General features: G+C 40.6%; 1 protein-coding gene across 1 annotated transcript in view; it reads left to right on the forward strand.

The window, feature by feature from the left end:
- Positions 1-19,378, forward strand: part of SRP72 (signal recognition particle 72) — a 1,193,396-nt gene that overhangs the window by 1,047,993 nt on the left and 126,025 nt on the right. The window contains exons 16-17 of the mRNA XM_044059445.1: positions 7,364-7,501; positions 12,589-12,626. Coding sequence (XP_043915380.1) covers positions 7,364-7,501; positions 12,589-12,626 — 176 coding nt within the window. The remainder of the gene's footprint in view (positions 1-7,363; positions 7,502-12,588; positions 12,627-19,378) is intronic.

The following is a 19,378-nucleotide window of genomic DNA, read 5'->3' on the forward strand; positions in this document are numbered from 1 at the left end:
TCAAGCTTGGTGACTCCAACAGACAAGATGGTAGCCCTCATTGTTCAGCAGCCCTGGAAAGAAACCCAGTGTGTGAAAGTCCATTGTCTGCCACTCATGAAATGGGATGCTTTGGCTAGGACTGCATCTGTTAACTCTACGGTAGTGGCAGCAGCCCTTGAGAGGCTTCTTGTGGTTTGTCCTTTCAGTAAGGAGTCTTGTGTCCTTGACCACTTTGTGAAGTTTATTTTCATGTCTTCCACTTTTCTGATTAGGGTGATTTATTATTCTCATATGCTCCACCACCAGCAGGACCTTGCAGAAGAGAGGAGCAAAATGCTGGCACAGCTGTGGAAGGAGACTGGGAGCAGGAATAAACTGATGTCCCAAACTGTAATTATTTTATAGGTTTATAGGTTGGTTCTAGGCTGTCAGCCCTAGGGCCTATACAAGCCTAGCCATAACAATTCCCAAGATATTTCTTCCCACAATATTTACTTCCTTGGACCCCTGTCTAGCAGGGTGACTGACGTGATCCCTGAGGTGAATTTCCTATCTCCCATCCAATTGTCAAGGTTCCTTTTGAAGAGGACCAAGGAGGCGCTCTGCTTGACATCTATGGGCAGTCTATTCCAGAGTATGGGGAGTCTCTGGGTCAGGAACCTAACCTTCCAGCATGCTTTGTTCATTGTGATGACAAGGTTTAGATCCCCGGAGCATGTGGCTCTGAGGGATTGGGATTTCTTCAAGTGGAGCATGTCCAACAGCTCAGGGTTTGACATGGCCTTGTATGTTAAATAGAGATCGCCTCTTTGTAGACGATATGCCACAGAGTATAGCTGGAGTTTTTTTAGACGGTCAGCATAAGGCATCTGCTTTAGGCATGTGATTCTTTTAGTGAGGTATTTCTGCGGCCTTTCCAGCTGTTGCAGATGTCTTGTGAGGTACATACCAAACGGGGCATTGTACTCTATAATGGGTCTAATGAGGGATGGGTACACTGGGACAATGACCTCCTTGAAGGATATCCTGACTGTTGTGGCAGTGTGGTTATCGAAGGTGAGACCACTGTCCACCTGTGTCCCTGAGTCTCTCATCACACTTTCGGTGTTTAGTGTACTGCCACCTGTGTGGTAATTCATGGGGACATGTTTTTTCCCAAAGGGGATAATTATACATTTCTTGGCATTACGCTTGAGCCCATGGCTCTGGCACCAAGCATCTGTTTCTCTAAGGCCCTTTTGTAGGATATCCACATCATTTGGGGATTCAGTAATGGCTCCCAGTTTGCAGTCATCTGCGAACTTTATTAGTCAGAGTCCCTTAGTGTAGGCCTGTACTTCAGAGAGGTAGATGCCAAACAAGAGCGGTCCTAGGACTGAACCCTGAAGGAACTCCACTTGTCTGGAGCTGGATTTGGAGTTAGCTACTTTTACAGTCTGGGTTCTGTCAGTAAGCCAGTTGGCAACCCATCGAGTGAAGTAGGGATTTATGCCCAGCTTAGTAAGTTTATCTATGATTCAGAGTGGGGGATGGTGTTGAAGGCCTTGGCGAGGTCCAGATAGGCTATGTGGACTGGTTTACCCTCCTCCACAGCTCTGGAGACTGATTCGAAGAAGTCAATTAGGTTCAGGAGACAAGATCGGCCCTTCACTAACCCAAACTGGGTGGGGTCCAGTGTTTGAAGGTTGCCAATGTCTTTGTTTATAAGTCCCATGATAATGTATTCCATGCCCTTGCAGATCAGGCTCGTCAGACTGATGGGACGGTAGTTCCTGGGATCCAAGGTGGATCCCTCCTTGTGGAGTGGGATAACTGTAGCTGTGCGCCACTCAGTGGGCACGAAGCCTGAGGTGAGGCTATGATTAAACATGACACTAAGGTGAGGTGCCAGTTCATTTTGTAGTTCATGTAGTACAGTGCTTTTGCTGTAATCAGTGCAGTAAGGGTGGCAGGCACTGCCATTTTTGTTTGCTGATGTACCTGGCTTCACCTGGCTGACTTCATCAAGAATTTCTGGTTTCTTTTATGAATGCCTCTTTGACACTACAGACCCTGTGAGAAAAAAGGAAAGAAAGCAACTGTGGTCAAAATGTCGCCAACAGGAACAATATGCATCATCAACGGTGTGCTTGAGACCAGAGAGGCCATGGTTCAGCCCTCAGTGGATGCCCTCTTAAAAGTTGGAGGTGTCTAGAAGCAGGGCTGTCATGATTGTTACTTGAGAATATCAAAGAACCACCAGCCATCCTGTGAACTTGCAATTAGGGATGGCCATCATCCAGAACAGGAGGACCAAAGGCATTCTGGAGGCCACAAAATTCCAAATTCCCTTCTTTATCTCCTCTTCTATAGACACCCTTCCTAACATCTTACTATGTCAGTAGCGGGTGGCAGGATTTTAGCTATTAGACCACTGGCAAAGTGAGCCATCCAAAAGGTCCAGTAGATGAGGTTATTAGTCTATATTATATTTTTATAGCCTAAAAAGGTCTTCAGGTTGATATTAGAGTGGAGCCACCTAAGTAAACTCCTACCTCAGAGTATTTCTGTGTTACTGCTTTGAACTTTTCATTGCCCCTCCAAGGAAGAAGTTCACTGGACCTCCAAGATGTGTACATCTATGCCAGATTAACCAAGAATTTGTGATTTTTATGCTTTTGGAGAGGTGTTAGTCTCTTTCAATTCTGAGACCTCACATTTGGTCTCACCTCAGCTCCCATTATGTCCCAAATGTATGGCTGTAGTTGGCAGCACATCGGAACTTTCAGAGGACCAAAATTTCCCCTCCTCATCTAAATGAGTGGCTCATGGTCACCCATACTTTGGAGAAGCTAGTGGAAGGAGAAATCTTACAGTTCTTGGGCATCCCATGAGCACTGCAAAGTCACAGCTGATGCCGTCACAGTCCACAGTATTCACAAAATCAAAGGGCGCTTACCTCGGGAAAGGATTCCTCTGTTGCAGAGGTTAGTGCTTCTCCTCTCCTTAGACATCCGTTCAGTGAACAATTGCATAAAGACCTTAGCCCTCTTGGTAGAAAGAGTCTTTCTAATCCTACATACATGCTGTCATGTGTGGGTGTCAAAGTGAACTCTTAAGAACATAGTGAGTTAAGTCTTCTGGTCTGTTGTTGGATCAGATTACAATTTCATATCTGCAGTGTGCAAGCAACACCTTCTTTGGTAGCTTCACTCATGGATTTCATCTCTGGCAGCCTCTTTCACCTTCTGTTTCCATGGAGACAGTCACCATGGATGCATCTGCCTTGGGGTGGGAGGACATATTGTCAGGGCAGAGTGGTTTAAAGTATATGGTCACCAGTAAAAGCCAATTTGCACATCAGCATACTAGAGATGACAGCAGTCCGTTTGATTTCTCATCCCTATCCGGATGTTTTGCCTTGGAGTCCTTGCCGGCTGTGCACATAGACTATGTAGCTCTTGTGTGCTGCATGAATATGGTGACACCCATTCTTGCCTCCTGTGCTAGGAGACCCTGAAGGAATTGGGAATGGTCTATATCAGCTGATCATTTTCTCACAGCAACCCGCATTCTTGTGGAAGGCAGTTCCCTCACGGACACATTTCGTTATTGTCTTGTGATGTCTCACAAGTGATCCTTCAACTCAGCAATAGTACAGAGGCTCTTCCATCTCTGGAAAGACTTCGTCTGTTTACATCTGTGAGCAGTACTAAGTGCAGCAACCTGTTTTCCCTTTATAGCCCCACTGGTGGAAATGGCCCAAGGATGTTCTGGTACAGAAGGTGGTACAGAAGGTGGCTCAGGGGTCATCTTTTTGCCTTCTTTCCCTTCCGCTTGTTACCCAGATTATTTCATAAAGTAGGGTTACCACCTGTCCCACTTTGCGAGGGACAGTCCCTCTTTGGGCAGTTGTGTCCTGACAAAAATTGTAAAAATGGCAAATGTCCTGAGATTTTAGGACAAAATTATTTCCTATATGTTATGTAATAGTTGCATAAAACAGTTATTCTGTATCTAAAAATACCTAAACGTTATACGAAACAGAATAAGCAACTAAAATGCTACAGGAATAAGCTTTTATTTAGGCAAAAAAGTTAAGTTCTAACCTTTGTACTGACCGTGGGTATGTGTCGGCCTGTAAAATCTGATATTTGTACCAAAAATGTCCCACTTTGGCCATTTGAAAAGGTGGTAACCCTATCATAAAGTAACAATATACAAGGTCCTGGCAGATGTGGTCCCTCCCCCTTCTTCTGTGGCTTGACCTGGAGATGCCTGTATATCTCAGGATGTCCAAATCCCTGCTATCCCACATGTCCAAGCAAGTCTCACCTGAACAGCCACTCCCTTCACTTGACTTTGTCATTTTGCCACTTCTTTTAATGCCAAGGACACTTTTTGTTCTTCCTAGGGTCATTCAGGTAATTGATTCTGTCTAGAGACAGCTTAGTAAGTGCACATAAGGATAAGTGTTTTTGTGGTATACGTCTCTTCAATGGGATTTAACCCTTTCTGCTTCAGCTGTGTTAGGCTATTTAGTACACATTTTTTTATTTTTGCCTAGAGTTATTAATCTGCTAACATCAATTTATTTCCCATGCCTAACTTCTTCATAGAGGACAGGACATTTTGTTGGCCTTGTAAATTGAGAACTTTTCAATTTAGCCTTTCAGTGAACCCCCCCACCTGAGATCTGAGTGTTGGTTTGGAGGAACTGATTTTACCTCTTTCTGAACCATTGGGTAAAGCAGACATTAATTGTTTTGGAAAACTAAAAATATGTAAGATTCAAGTCTTGTATATAGAACATGTGGGTGTGGTGGTCCATAGAGAAAAGTGTCCTTGTGAAGTAACCTGTAATTTATGCCAAGAGTAGCTGCCCAAACCAGTTTGTCAGAGTTTTAGATTATATGTAGTTTCCTAAAATTCATAAATAGAGGAAAATACCTCCTGCATCCTGCAGATGTTCACAGACAGGTAAGTTTTTATTGAGATAGAAGAAAGTCAGTAAGAAGACCACCCATTTGTTTAAGCTACTGGCAAGCAGGGTTCAAGGTGTCTGAAACAGACATGTTTTGGTGATTGTCAGGATTTGTAACGTATTGTTATTGAAAATAGAATGAGCCTTTGTCAGTCAAACCGTTTGTCCACATGACTAGAAAAGGTGGCTTCTTATCAGGTCTTCATTAAAAATACTTCAAATTACACACTCAAAAAGCTCTTTCAGTGGTCTTCTCTGCATAATTTCACAACAGATTGTGACCTGAATGTAATATTCAGGTCTTACTTTTCCTTCAGAACTATAATCTTCCATAAGGTCCTTTCCCCAGTTCCATCCAGGAGGACAAGCTAAAGATTCTATACTACTAGTTGAAGAGCATGGATAAGATCATTCCTGATATGCCAGCTGTGCTTGTAAATTAATAATAGATCTAGGTGATCTATGTCTGCCCTCTTCAACATGCCCACTCTTTTTCCTCCATGCCAGGGAAGTAAAGCCAGGGGAAGATTAGGTAACGGTTATATATTGCATGGTATATGATATTAACTCTTAGCATTTGCTCATTTTTATTTTTTATTTTCATATCTGGAGATGGGAGAATGTAGAACATTATTGGATTGGGATAGGAGTCTGGAGGTCTGTGTCGAGTCCTAGAGCCAAGCTGACTTGATGGTGGACACAAAGCAAACATTTCTATAATTATGGTAAGTATATAACTTTCATATTGGTCCCTTTGAGCATCAGGTCATGGATCAAGCGTACATGGAACCAGAGGCTGCCTTCTAAGTCTGGCACTCAGGTTCACGTAGTAGAGGAGGATCCATCTCGACAACCAGTATTGGAACTTCTGCCTCTGGGACTGGATATCAGGCAGCCGTTTGATGTCTGATGGGAAGTTCAGGTACAGGTGTAGGACTGCATCAGTAATGAGTTAGGACTGAAGTCCGTGCCTTGCTTTAGTACAGGCATTTCTCCACACAGTGCTACTCTTGACGGTTGCTCAATCCTGTGATACTTTCCAGTTCTGTGACAACAGTTGAAGGTTCTTCACATGACTGATAATGTGTGGACTCACAATACTAGTCATTGTGGTCATGGTTCTCCTTACCACTAGGGTTCTTTTAAAAATTCAAAACATGTCAATGCCAGCATTGCTGAGATAAGCAACAGTAATCATGCTTCTTGACCCTTAGTCTGATGTTCCTTTGGATGATCCCTCATTTGAAGATGCTCTTGGGCTGAAGAGGAGCTATTTGGACTTATTTATTAGCACTATCTTTCCTTCAAGAAGTGTGCATTGGATTTTCTGGGGAAAACCCTGAAGAATGCTGGGTCATTCCTCCCTTGTAGCCTGATATCAAGGATCTATTTTAATGGCACAAGGAACTTTTCTGCAGTACTGTTATGCATTTTATGTTAGTTTAAATTTTTGAATTGTACTGTATTACTTTTTATACATTTTTATGTATTGTAATATGCTTCTCCCATGTTTTTTCTTTGTTAAACTCTGTTACGTTGTTCGTTTGTGGAGCTTTTCTTCCCAGGTCTTACCCAGTGCACTTCCCTGGTAAACAAATGTCAATAAATAAAAATAAATTTTAGCATTTCTTTCCAGGATCTGGTAAAGTGGCAAATCAATATTTCTGTTGTCAGAAAATCCTGGATTAAGGAAATATCTGAATAACATTTTTACATTGTGGGGCAGTCTGTGGCTTGGGCCTTTATGACTGTTTTGAAGGAAAAAGTGGATTGCTGATGGACAGCAATGATTTTTTTTTTTTTTTTTTAAGTACAAAAAATATATATATGTACACATACATACATACACATACATACATACATATATATATATATATATATATATATATATATATATATATATATTTGTGTGTGTGTATAAAGTAAACAAAGATATGAGTGGTGCAGTGCTTTGATGGTTGTAGAGCGAGTTTCAGCATTACTTTGTAATCACTTTACAGTCGCACTTGATTTTCTAAAGTGTGACACAGTTAGTGTTATACTTCTGACAAGAAGCTGATGGATGTTATTTGGTGTGCCTTTATCTGTGCATCTTTTTGAACTTATCCACCATAGCCGTGATTTTGAAAGTTCTGAGAGAGAGAGAGAGCGTGAAAGAGCATGCTTAAGTTGCACTCTGCCTCCTGGTTTATTTGTTAAATAAGTAATGATTGTGTCTTAGTTTGTAAGAGCAAGAAGGGCTTGTGGTGGAGTGGCTACTGGAAAGAAAAGAAAGGGGTAAACATTCATTAAGGACTGTACTTTTTCAAGCTACCAGTATATTTGGAAGTGTATTTTCAGGGTGTTGAAATTTTTAATGCTTGAAAAACATGTATATTTTTTTCTCCACTTTATTCTCCTGAGCTAATGCCACCTTAGTCTTAGCAAGCATTTGCCGTCTTCAGAGACACTTTCCTTGAAAGTGGATGTAGATGCTTTGGAAAACTCGCATGGTGCTACGTACATAAGGAAAAAGGCAGGAAAATTAATGGGAGAAAATCAACCGAAAGAGCAAGGGTAAGAGTACTTAGTAAAAGTTGTATGTGACTTGTTTAAAAATTTTTTCTGTTAACATGCTGTTACTATACATTCAGCGAAAGTAAAATTATGCTGCAGACAGTGGGTGTTTAGATTCCTCTACTGGTTGTTGTAACTCACAGCTGAATGAGTTACAGGTTAACGGGCAGAGTTTTTTTTTTTTATTGTTGCCTTGTTACTGTTAAGCTTTTCTTTTTTTCTGTGTTGTCTATGGTTGTGTAGTCAGAAAGTGGGCAGTAAACATGCAACATGGCAAACGTTTGAAAGAATCACCACAATGAAATGTGAACGTTAATAAAAGTAAAACTCATTTTAATAGTAAAATAAAAAACAATGTTAATCCCTTTCGTCCACAGCATTACAAAAGGACTTCATGAACAATAGCCCCTCTTACAATTAATCCCTTTAAATAAGTTTGAAGAAATTGAATCGTTGCCATTAATCAGCCTCTTAAATGTACAGTGCACAAATCAGTATCAAAGCTGCAACATTGTGTTAAAGCAGTGTTTTAAAAACAACTGGTTCATAATTGTTTTGTACCGTCCAGTGTAGTTGAAAATGTTTATAATTTGGCTGCTCCCAGTTTTAAAACAAATTTTATAGTAACACATTCATTCTGTCCAGGCTTATGGGCTGCATCTATTCTTAGTTGCCATAAAAGTTCAACATATTCTAACCAGGATTCCCATGCACCTCCCCTTACGTCTTTAGGAACTGTGTCTGTAATGCCAAATACAAATTTATTGAAGCTGTGGCATATTGTAGAATGCTTATATAATGCACTTTTCTCATTACTTCTCCTTGTATAGTAATTATGTTTGTATATTCTTTGTAAGTTGGCACTCAGTTTTGCCAGCGTAGAATGCAGGACATGTTTGGCACATTGCTAAATAAACAACACCACTAGTTCCACAATTCCTGTTCGTAAATTGAACATGGTTATTCAAAACATTTTCTAAAATTATATCGGCCTCATCAAATTATGTATGCGCACTGGGCACATGCCCCACATCTTTTAGTGGAACCTTTTGTCTTTTCATTGTTTGTAAGTTTATGTTCAAATTATTTTTTCAGATTATCACTAGTTTTGTACACAAAATTGAGTTGACATCCTACAATATCAGAATATGTTTATTTTGACATAAATGTAGCCCAGTTGTGCTTTGTAATATTTTTGACTTCATTGGAGTTGTTCCAGTATTTCATAACTAATGCACATTCAAAACTGTTATTGTTAGATCTGGTGCAATTATTATTTGAAGGATTCTCTTGTCTAAACCCATTTCCTAATAATGGGAAATAGTCCTTCCTTTTGGTGGAAACTTCTTGGATAATACTTCCTAAGAAAGATGGAGATATCCCATATCCAAAAACATAGATTTTAATATTTTAATCTCTTGTTGATGTAATTCATCATCTGAGATCATACGGGACAACCTAACAAGCTCATAAACCAGTCTTAAAGAGGCTAAACTTACAGAAAAATACAGTGCGTTACATCCAACTAAAGACCACATTATCCTGTTTTTTCTGGAAGAAAATGTTTTGTTTCCTTGAACAATGGAAAATAAAATGATCCAGACTGCACTACATTCATGGACTTTTATCAGTACCAAAATAAAAAAAAAAATAGACCATTTTTAAGCAAGTCCAAAAGGGTTTGAGATGAAGGTAGTGAGGGAGAGCAAACTTTTAAATATTAACAGCTCCTGTGATTTGAACTTCCCTGGAAAGGGGACTATATATGCATATATAGTATCCTCTCTTCTCCTGCAAACTCACACTCTGCTGTTGTAAAATGAGAGCTATATAAAACGTCAGGATTACAGTTGGTCAGAATACTACTGCTACTTCTATTACTATAGCTATTAGTACTGTTTCTACTATTACTGCAGAATACTACTACTTTTATTATTACTACTACTAATACAACTATTACTGCTCCTACTTCTACTACTACTATTACAGCTACTTCTACAACTGTTACTACTGCTACTTCTACAATTACTGCTGCTACTACTACTGCTGGTACCACCACCACTATTACTAATTCTACTACTGCTACTACTTCTGTTACTACTGTTACAACTGCTTACTACTACTACTGCTACTAGTATTACTTCTGCTGCTACTACTACTGCTGCTGTTGCTACTATTACTAGTACTACTACTACAGTAAAGTACAACATAGCCTGCAGTGCATCAAAAGAGAGACTTTCTTAAGAGCCAGGGAGGTACATTTTATCTGTTCATGCCTCAAGAAATTAAACATACTTGTCAGGTGTCCCATCTCTTCCTAAAGCTAAACTAGCATCATAATATCCATGTAAATGTCTAGCATCATAATATCCATATAAATGTAACACCTACCTGGCACAGTGGGGTCAAGTCTTGATTATATCCCAAGCAACCCAATTTCAGTTGTTACCTCAGGCATCTCATAAAGCTGGCAATCGGGGTGGGCATGCTTGTCCTGTGGGGGGGGGACCATGCTGGCATGGGCTAATTATTCTTCAAGCCTTGGCCTTGGGGGAATGGTTCCTGTTGGCATGGGCAGATATTTTCAAGCTCTGGTGGAAGCCAGGACTTGGAACACTGTCTGGGCTGGACACATTAGAGGACTGAGAAGTCCAAGTCTCTGTAGAGTGCAGAGCAGGCACCTCCTTAGAGACCACTTCTCATTGCCTGACTTAGCCTACTAAGCAAGTTCAGCAGACTGGGTAGGGACTTAAGAAACATCCCTGTACACTAGACTGTGCATGTGACTATGCTGACTTGTGACTCTGTTCCACCTCCCAAACAGAAGACTGCACGTATGTTCCCACCCTACCTGTGACTGCTGCTTCTGGAAGGATACTGGCTGGCCACCCTTTCTTTCCATGCTACCTTCATCACTCCATGCTACCTTCATCACAGTGGCCCCACCCTGGATGTAGTATGAGGTGTAGAGGTCACGGGCAATTGGAGCAAAAGCCAATCAGATGAGTCTCGGCTGGAGACACATTAAATGAACCAATCAATAAATAAATCTTAACACAGTAAAAATATCCAACATCCACTACTATTTGCATTTTGACCAGCTAGGCTATGGGTAGCCTTGAAAATGTGTTTGTTATATTTCACAGTAGTGTTTCATATGGCATTATGGTTTTAAAACAGCCACACCTGCCCTACACCCACCTATTGTCTTGTTCTTTTCACCCAGAAAGTTGAGTATTCTTGCCAGAATTGCCTTCTTGTTGAAACATATTTGAAAACAGTTAACATAACCGCTTCAACTTTAGAGAGATAAACCATACCATTATTCTCCTGTTTAAGGGTTGCAGGTATTAGAACTGCTCTAGGAAGGTAAATTAGTTAAAATTGTATAGAAGCTAAAACATTCAAATATAAAGTAAATGTAGTGATTTATTGCATGCCTCACAGTGGAAGCACATGGAGTATTGCTAGTCGCAACAGGTCACACCTGGTCTAGAACACGGTCCTAAAACAGTTGAGGATTTTCAGTTATTGGTACATTTCTATATTTTCACCTTTAACATTCTCATCAAGTGATCTGCTATGTTAATTTACCCCTTTTTCCCCAAGAAAGTTGCTGTCTGTGTTTAGGTGTTTGCAGGTCAGCTGTCCCATGCTCAGAAAAAGGTCAGAAGCTTCTGATAAAGAATTTGCTTTCTTTAAGTTCTTTGCCCTGTTACAGTTTGCCAAGAAAGTTTATGGAAATTTTGACCTTTTCCAATTTGAGTAGATGAAGGGGGTTCATGTCTTCTGTACTGCATTAGTACCCCCATTGAATAGTTGTGACTTATCCTAATCATACTGGTATTGTAGAAAACCTTTCTTTTGGCTTGATTATAATTTCACAGTAACTGCATGAGGAGGTGCAATGATAAAATGAACCCTTTAGAGTACCATTCTAGAAAGCAAGTCAAGGCCATTCACTTCCAGGAACCATTGTTATAAAAACATTTCTGATCTCCTACTCCTTTGTTTTATCTAGAAATTAGTTGATTATTTTGCCTGCCACATTTTTAGAGACCATTCATTTTCTCCACTATGAAAGTTTTTGTTTAAATGAAAACTCCTCTATTTGTCCTGCTTGTACCGTGCAGCAGTCCTTGTCCTCTCTAGCTCAAAGGTTCTAGTTTTTTTTGTTTAAGACTTTGGTATTGCCACTCCTAACCCTGTAAGGTGCTGCTCATTAAATTTTGGCATATCTATAGTACCATTCTTCACTTCCACCACATCTTGGGTCACAGTCGATAAAACCATAATACCCGATTCATCAAATACAGGATAAACTCCCCAGGCTGATTTATGCTCTTGTAATCACTGCCCCAGAGGTCTTGGTGGTGTACATATGGGTGTTCTCAGCCTGGGGACTTCTTAAAATAAGCATTTATTTTATTTGTAGAAAGTCTAGAGCTACATCATGTATATCCCACTTTTCATTCCAGAGCGAGGCTAGAAATTACTAAATTATTTTTCTGCTGAGACTAGGAAACATAAATATCATAATTCAGTTCAAAAGTGATTCGCTGCTGCAGTATCACTGCATACCTGGAAGTTGATAATTAGACAGCTAAGAGTTACAGATATTACCACTGGTCATATGCCTACTTAGAACAAGGGTGAGTGTTTCTGAAGGGTGAAATTCCTTAATTGAAAAGTTACTTTATTGACTGGTAGTATAGCAAGACTACCAACAGATTGTTTTCTGTAGATGTGTTTGAGTCCTTCAGCTTTCATTTGCATGCTGTAGAACAACTCACTCAAGACCAAAGTACTTGAAGTCACTGCTGGAAAAGTGTGGTTATGTGTGTTTGCTTAGTGAGCCTCCCTTGAAAAACATATTTTCATTTTTATAACATAATGTGAAACCAAGCTTTGTTCATGATTTTAGATGTGTAGTACTGTCGTTTTATCCATAATTTGCAGCATATGTAGGATAATGGTGTATGCAAATTGTATGGAAGAGAAGAGATATGTCCAGAAATGTATATGTAAAAGTAGTCAGCATCTTTCAGAGAAATGACTTGGAGTAATGTGATCATGTGTTTTTTCAGGCAAGGAGAGGTCAAGAAAAAAAAGAAGAAAAAGAAGGGTAAGATTTTCTTTTATTTGGTTTGCAGTATATTTATGTAGTATGTAAAGAATTTCTTTCTGCTTGTGAAACCATCTGGTCGTGAAACAGTACGGATGTAATGTTTAAAAAAATGGGAAAATAGCTTGCATGTTAGAGATTGTGTTCAGGAATCTTGTGTTTGTGATAATGGGACCGATAAAGCCCTGATTATTACATAGGCAACCTGAGTCTGAATAGCAGCTTTGACATCTGTAGGAGCTGGCCAGGGAGGATGAAGAGTGGTTGCTTTGCCATGCTGCACTCGGGGAGGTAGATGTGAGACAGTCTGACTACTAGGTGTTAACCAGAAGTTCTTGACTGTCCTAGGGCCCACCAGGCTGGTGTGTTTCCTACCACCCAGGTCTCACAGGAGAATGGAAGGACATTTGTAATTCCCATGCAGGAACAAATGGGGCTGTAGGGCTTTTGCTTACTGAATGGATGGGCAGATTTGTTGTTGATAAACTAAAAAGATATTTTGTTCACCAGGTAAAGTTTCATGGGGAAGAGGAAAAAAAAGGTAAAACTGACACAGTTGTCGTATGGAAGCAGTGAAGGGATGTGGGGAACTGAAACTATTTGGAATATTTCTACTAGTAATTGATCTGAACTGTATTGCATCACATGTGCAAGTTGACTGAATTGTTTGGAAAACTGTCTTGATCATATTTTTGTGATACTAGACTGAACTTAAAAGCATACTGATTCCGAAGTATGATATTTTTAATTATACAAAAAATGCAAACCCAACATGCCCCACAGTTCTTGGTAGCTCAGTAAGTCATATTTAAGCAAAACTTCTCATAAATGTCCATTTCAGTGATGCACAGCGGTGTCATACTGAACTATTCTGATCTGCAGTACAAAGAGCATTGTGTTCCCCTCAAGATGAAATCCTTTCACTCTGAATTCTTATAGGCTAATACCCTAAAAATGCTGCTGCCCCATGCCCCTGTCTTTCCATTTTATTTCCCTCATATTCCTCCAGTTGTCTCTGCTTCTCATCCCACTGTAACGCAACATATTTTCAGTAAAGTAAATCTGGACAGTGGGAGATGTAAAGCTATTCTTTGCCCATGCAAGTTAGTGTTCACCAGTGCTGCTGTCTCGTGCTGGCATTTCTTATCTGATTGTGGGCTGTAATCAAGACTGGATCTGGCACTGTCTGCACATTTAGTCTCACCAGATTCAACATATTTGTTGTCTCTTCCCAGCTGAGGGGTATAGTGCCAGAAAGGAGTAGGTCAGGCTTCTAGCGTGACACTGAAATGTCACTGTATTCCAGATGCCTTTGAATCTGGATCAGCCTGTTGATATTTGAAAAGGACGTGAAGGCAGTATTTAAGACGGTACATGGACATCTTGGGGGAGTACTCATTGAAATAATGGTTCCAGTTCCACTGAAAGAGGTAAATGGAATGGTTATATATTTTATATAAACCAGACTGTAGCATTTTGTTCACCTCCGTCACCAAGCAGCTATTTTACAAACAACTTTAAAATGCCAGTTTGTTCTTTAGGATGCTGTATTTAAACAGCTACCCTAGTGAACTGCTTAACACCTTTGGCTAGCTGGTCATCCTGAAAAGATAAAATATGATCCTCTCAGTAATAAAGTAAAAGTCTTATAAAGTGAAAACTGTACCATGATTATTTTGTACTTTCATCAAAAAGAATGAATCAGGCTAGTGTTAATGAACTTCAAACTTAAAGCTTTACCAGGCAAACTTAAATGCACGCAGTGCAAAATGAAACCAACAACATAACATCTGTGTGCAACAAATGGTATTAGAACTACTGAACATAGTAAAATGAATAGAAAAATACAAACTGTTGAGCTGCAACAAAAATAGATAAATTAAAGATCACATTAAAAAATAAGTGCATCAGAAGACTTGTAGCCCTGAATTAAGTTATTACACCAGCATGATCAGTTCAAAAAGAGCAGTAAGCAAATCTGCAGGCCTAACAAATCACCTCAGGCCTAATTTAGTTGTATATGGTGGAGTCTATGGAGAACATTCCTGAATGCAAACATACCCTTGCTGAGAAACCTCAAGGACTTTATCCATTAATCTTGTGTACCCACAATGTGTGTTTCAGAGTTCTGTAAGCTGTCACAGTAGTATACTGTCCATTCTACTGTGCGACAGCAGTTTACTCAGTGTTGAGGGATGTTTTTATGATGAACAGGGGTGGCGCTAGCATTTTGGGGGCCACCAGCAAGTTTCAAGTTAGGGGCCCTACCCAGAAGAATATAAAGTGTGACCACATTACCATCACACCCCCTTCCCTGTCAAGTTCATCCAGCACCATTTAACAATAACTATAGTGTTACTGCATTGAGGTGCGAGGGTAGGGTCTATATTAGAAGATCAAAGTTTCAAAACTTCTAATCTGATATGGTCAACACCATATGATCGAAGTTTTGAAACATCGAATCTTTTAACGGAGATCTCCGTACAGCATGGAAAGGGAAGATTTCCCTTTTTCTGCACTGTAGTGCCATCTCGGAGTTGGTATATTTAAGTAGCAGGGGTGGGGGATGCAGGGGGCTTGCCCCCCTGCTTAGAGCATTTAAATGGTTTGTTTTTCTAGGTTGTTGTGTGTTATTACATTTTCGAAGTGTGAAGACTTCGATCATATGGTGTCGACCGTATCAGATTCAAAGTTTTGAAACTTCGATCATGTAATATAGACCCCGAAGGTATACAAACTAACATTTAGTACCAATGTTACTTTATGACAACCCCCTGTACCACAGCAAGGTAGTCACTCAGAAGTGCACGCACACACTAACTGGCATTTACTACCGATGTTAAGTTATGACAAGCCCCTGTACCACAGCAAGATAGCCACTCAGAACTGCAGGCGCACTGAATGCATACTACTCATTTGTCAATATTTTCACAGAATGTCCAGATTGGAGTCATTTTGGTCTGTTCCTCAAAATTTACAGTTTTCTGGATTTTTTGTGGCTAATCCGTGAGGACTGAGTTCACTAAATAATGACAGGCATTTGAATTTCAGACTTCATATCCTTCAGAAAATGCATGGTAACAAAAGACCTTTTATTCTAGTAACGTTTTAAGTTTATAAGAGCAATATTTAAAATTTGTCCTGATTTTTGGGGCTTTCCCCTCATTATCTTTGACTTTGTCCGGATTTTTTGTGCCAAGAGGTTGAGAACTATGACTGATTGGCATTTATTAGCAATGTTGTTAAATCACGGCAAGCCTCTGTACCGCAACAACGTAGCCAGTCCCACAGAGGCACCCACACTGACTCCCACGTAGAGCACAGACACAGAAGACAAAGACCGCAATATAGCAAGGCTGAACAGAGACACTCACACAGGACATAGGCACACAAGACAGACAACTACACAGACTCTTGCACACAGGACAGACACATGCATATGATAAAGGCAGTATTACAGCAAGAATGAACATTTAACACCCACATAGACTACCACACACAGGACAGACACCCACACAAGATAGACAGCATTATAGCAAGACTGAACAGAGACACAGAAGACACAGACTATTGCTCACAAGGACAGACACATAACACAGACTCTTGGACAGAGGCACCGACCTACATAGAACACAGGCAGACAAGACCAGGACAAAACTACTGCAAGACTGAACAGAGACCCACACAAGATGAAGGCAGCACTACTGCAGGACAGAACTGAGATGCACCACACACAGACTCCCAAACCCATGATGATGACAACACTATGGCAAGACACACACACAAGCTGCATTAGATAAACTGACCCCATCACACAAGACGGACCGTTAATAACATGCAGAGCAGTCACACTGCAGAGGTACACAAGACAGCCATAGGACAGACATACAGGGGAAAGCCATGGGGGTTACTGAGCCTGAGGCAGACAGACTTAAACTCAAAGAACGGTGCAGTAGTGCAGAGGTTAGTGTTGTTGCCTCACAGCAAGAGGTTCTCCAGTTCGATTCTCAGCTAGGGTGCCTTCTGTGCAGAGTCTGCATATCCTGCTTGCATTTGTGTGGGTTTCCTCCGGGTGTTCCGGTTTCATCCCACGTCACAAAGACATGCATCTGGAGCATTTCTCCCTGGGCCTCTGCTGAAAATTGGCTCATTCTTAGTCAGAATTTCCCAGTAAACAAATGTTAAATAAATAAATTAAGAAATACACGAGAGAGCTATGGGGATTACTGAGTCTGAGAAAATTTAAGACAGTCAGTGGTGATGATTCATTATCAATTATTCAAGAAGGGCTTTTCAGTTTGTGTCTAAGGTCAGTCATCATTGTTCCAGTGGCCACTTATCCAATCAGTTGTTCTTTCAAAGCCTTGCACTGTTTGATCAGTGTGTCTTCTGAAACTTCAGTCAAGGCTTTAATATTTGATAAGAATCCAAAGGCCTTATCAGTCTCTGAAAGCTGCTCATACTGGTCAGTAAATTGCTGTATTGTCATGTCCAATATCACATTGAAGAACTCTACACGTCGTTTTACCATTGGATCCTGTACAGTCTCATCCTTTCCTTCATAGTCAGAGAAGTGCTTTACTTTACTCTGCCTCTCTTCCTGAAATGTGTTGCCAACATCCAGTTCTTCCACTGTCTTGGAGGCTTCACCCATTGCACATTGAAATCCTTTCTCTATGTAATTCTTCAGCAAGTCTACAGTTGACAGAAGAATTTTGACACATATGGAAATATCAATCGATGGACTCTGCAGCATTTTGCTTGCACAATTTACCTCTATCAGCACATCTTGCCAAACCACTAAACCTACAATGAATTGGTATGACATGAGTTCCGAGCACAGTCCCCTTGCATGTTGGTATGTTGCAGCATCGCTTGTACATAAAGCTTCACCTGTCTCCTGTAATGCTTCCACGACTCCCTTCAACTGAAATCTCACTACCTTGACAGAGTCTGTCCTGCATTCCCTGTGAGTCTGATAGTAGCTTCATGGTGATGTTTGTCTCATTTCAAGATCTGCCATCAGCTCATTGATTCTAAACAGAGTACATGAATATTCTGCAGACACCCAAAGAACACCATTGCCTGTAGTGATGAATGTGCTCCATCACTAACTGTACGATTTAAATTATGGCAGGCACATTGCGCACAAAAAGCCCTTGAATTCATCTGTTTTATCTGGGCCTGCACTCCAGCTCGTTTCCCCTTCATATTGTTGCCATTGTCATATCCTTGTCCTTGACAGTCAGTGTCTAGTTGATGAGTTTGCAGAGTCTGAAGAAGTGCTTCTATAAGTCCTTCTCCAGTTTTATCATTCACAGGCACAAATCCCAGAAAATGTTCCTCAACTGTGGCTGCAGTCCTTGAAATATCCACATACCTAACTACTACAGTCATTTGCTCTTGTTTGCTGATGTCTGGCATGCAATCAAGGTTCATGGAAAAGTACCTAGCATCCTTTTTTTCTTCCCTACAGTGGTTCTTAAAGTAGCATTTGCAATCAGCTGGATAATTTCATTCTGTATGTCCTTCCCACAATAATGATCCATTAGTTCTTTATTCCTAATATGACGTAAATATTCAACCATGACAGAGTCAAACTGTGACAGAAGTTGCACTTGACGTAAGAAATTGCCATTGCCATAGGTGTACAGGGCATCACTCGTACCATGGTATGCCATGTTCCATTCAACCAGGTATTGGACAATAGCTATAATGCATTCTAACACACCACGCCAGTGAGTTCTGTTTTTCAGCCACTGTTTGTCTCTTATTGTCCATTGTCTGCCTACTCTCTACTTTGTTGTCCAGTTCCTTCCACTTCAGCATGCTTGCTCTGGTGCTCGGTCATGGCAGTGTAAAGCTTTGGACATCTCTCTCCATGCTCCAGTAACCACCTGACCTGAAAAGATTGTTAGAATGGCCAAATAATTTGCATGCAAAGCAAAACGGTGATCTTTAGGCAGCATATGGAAATAGTTCTCTGATGCAAATCATCTTTTCTGCTCATTGACTGGGAACTGCGGCAACACCGCTTGCACAGGTCCATGCTGAATGGCAGCTGCCCTCAACTCATCCCTTATCAAGTCTGGCCAAGTTCCTAGATCCTCAGAAAATACACGTGACACACACTGCAAGTCATAGGCCATATCTGTTGTCACTACAGAAGTATTAGCTCTTCCTGTATCAGACTCTAGTGATACAGGCTGCACTTCTAAAGTTGAATTCACATTTGTTGACATAATTTCTCCCATGGTAACTGCTGTAGGTTCATGGGAGGTAGTCTGTGGTTCAACTGCAACAGAGTGGGAACTTTCTGTGGTAAGGATACTGGGCTCACAGTGAGTAGGCTGTAATGCAGAACCACTGTGTTGTCTTGAAGGCAGACTTTTTTTGCTGAATATCCCCTCTCTAATGACCCACAGCAAAATTTCTTAGTGAAACCCTTTCTCTTCACATCCTCATTCTGCTGCTGCTGAAGCTTTCTTTTTGCTGCTGCTGGCAAATATGTGTACTTCATTTCTAAACGGGAGTGGAAGTAAAGCAGAATTTCCACCCATGCAGACATTGGGTCCTTTTGTCATAATGTTAGTAAAAAGCACTACACTTCAGGTGCATGTTACGACACTTTCTTTGACCTACCTGGACTGCATAATGACAAATGTTAGCATTCTGAGCACATTCTGATTATGGTATTTTCCAGATTACACATAAACAGCTCCCATGACATTAATGGAGTGTTACCCATCAGA

Source organism: Protopterus annectens, chromosome 17.part0, assembly GCF_019279795.1.
Source record: "Protopterus annectens isolate FY-2018-M chromosome 17.part0, PAN1.0, whole genome shotgun sequence".
In the NCBI taxonomy this organism is placed as follows: domain Eukaryota; kingdom Metazoa; phylum Chordata; order Ceratodontiformes; family Protopteridae; genus Protopterus; species Protopterus annectens.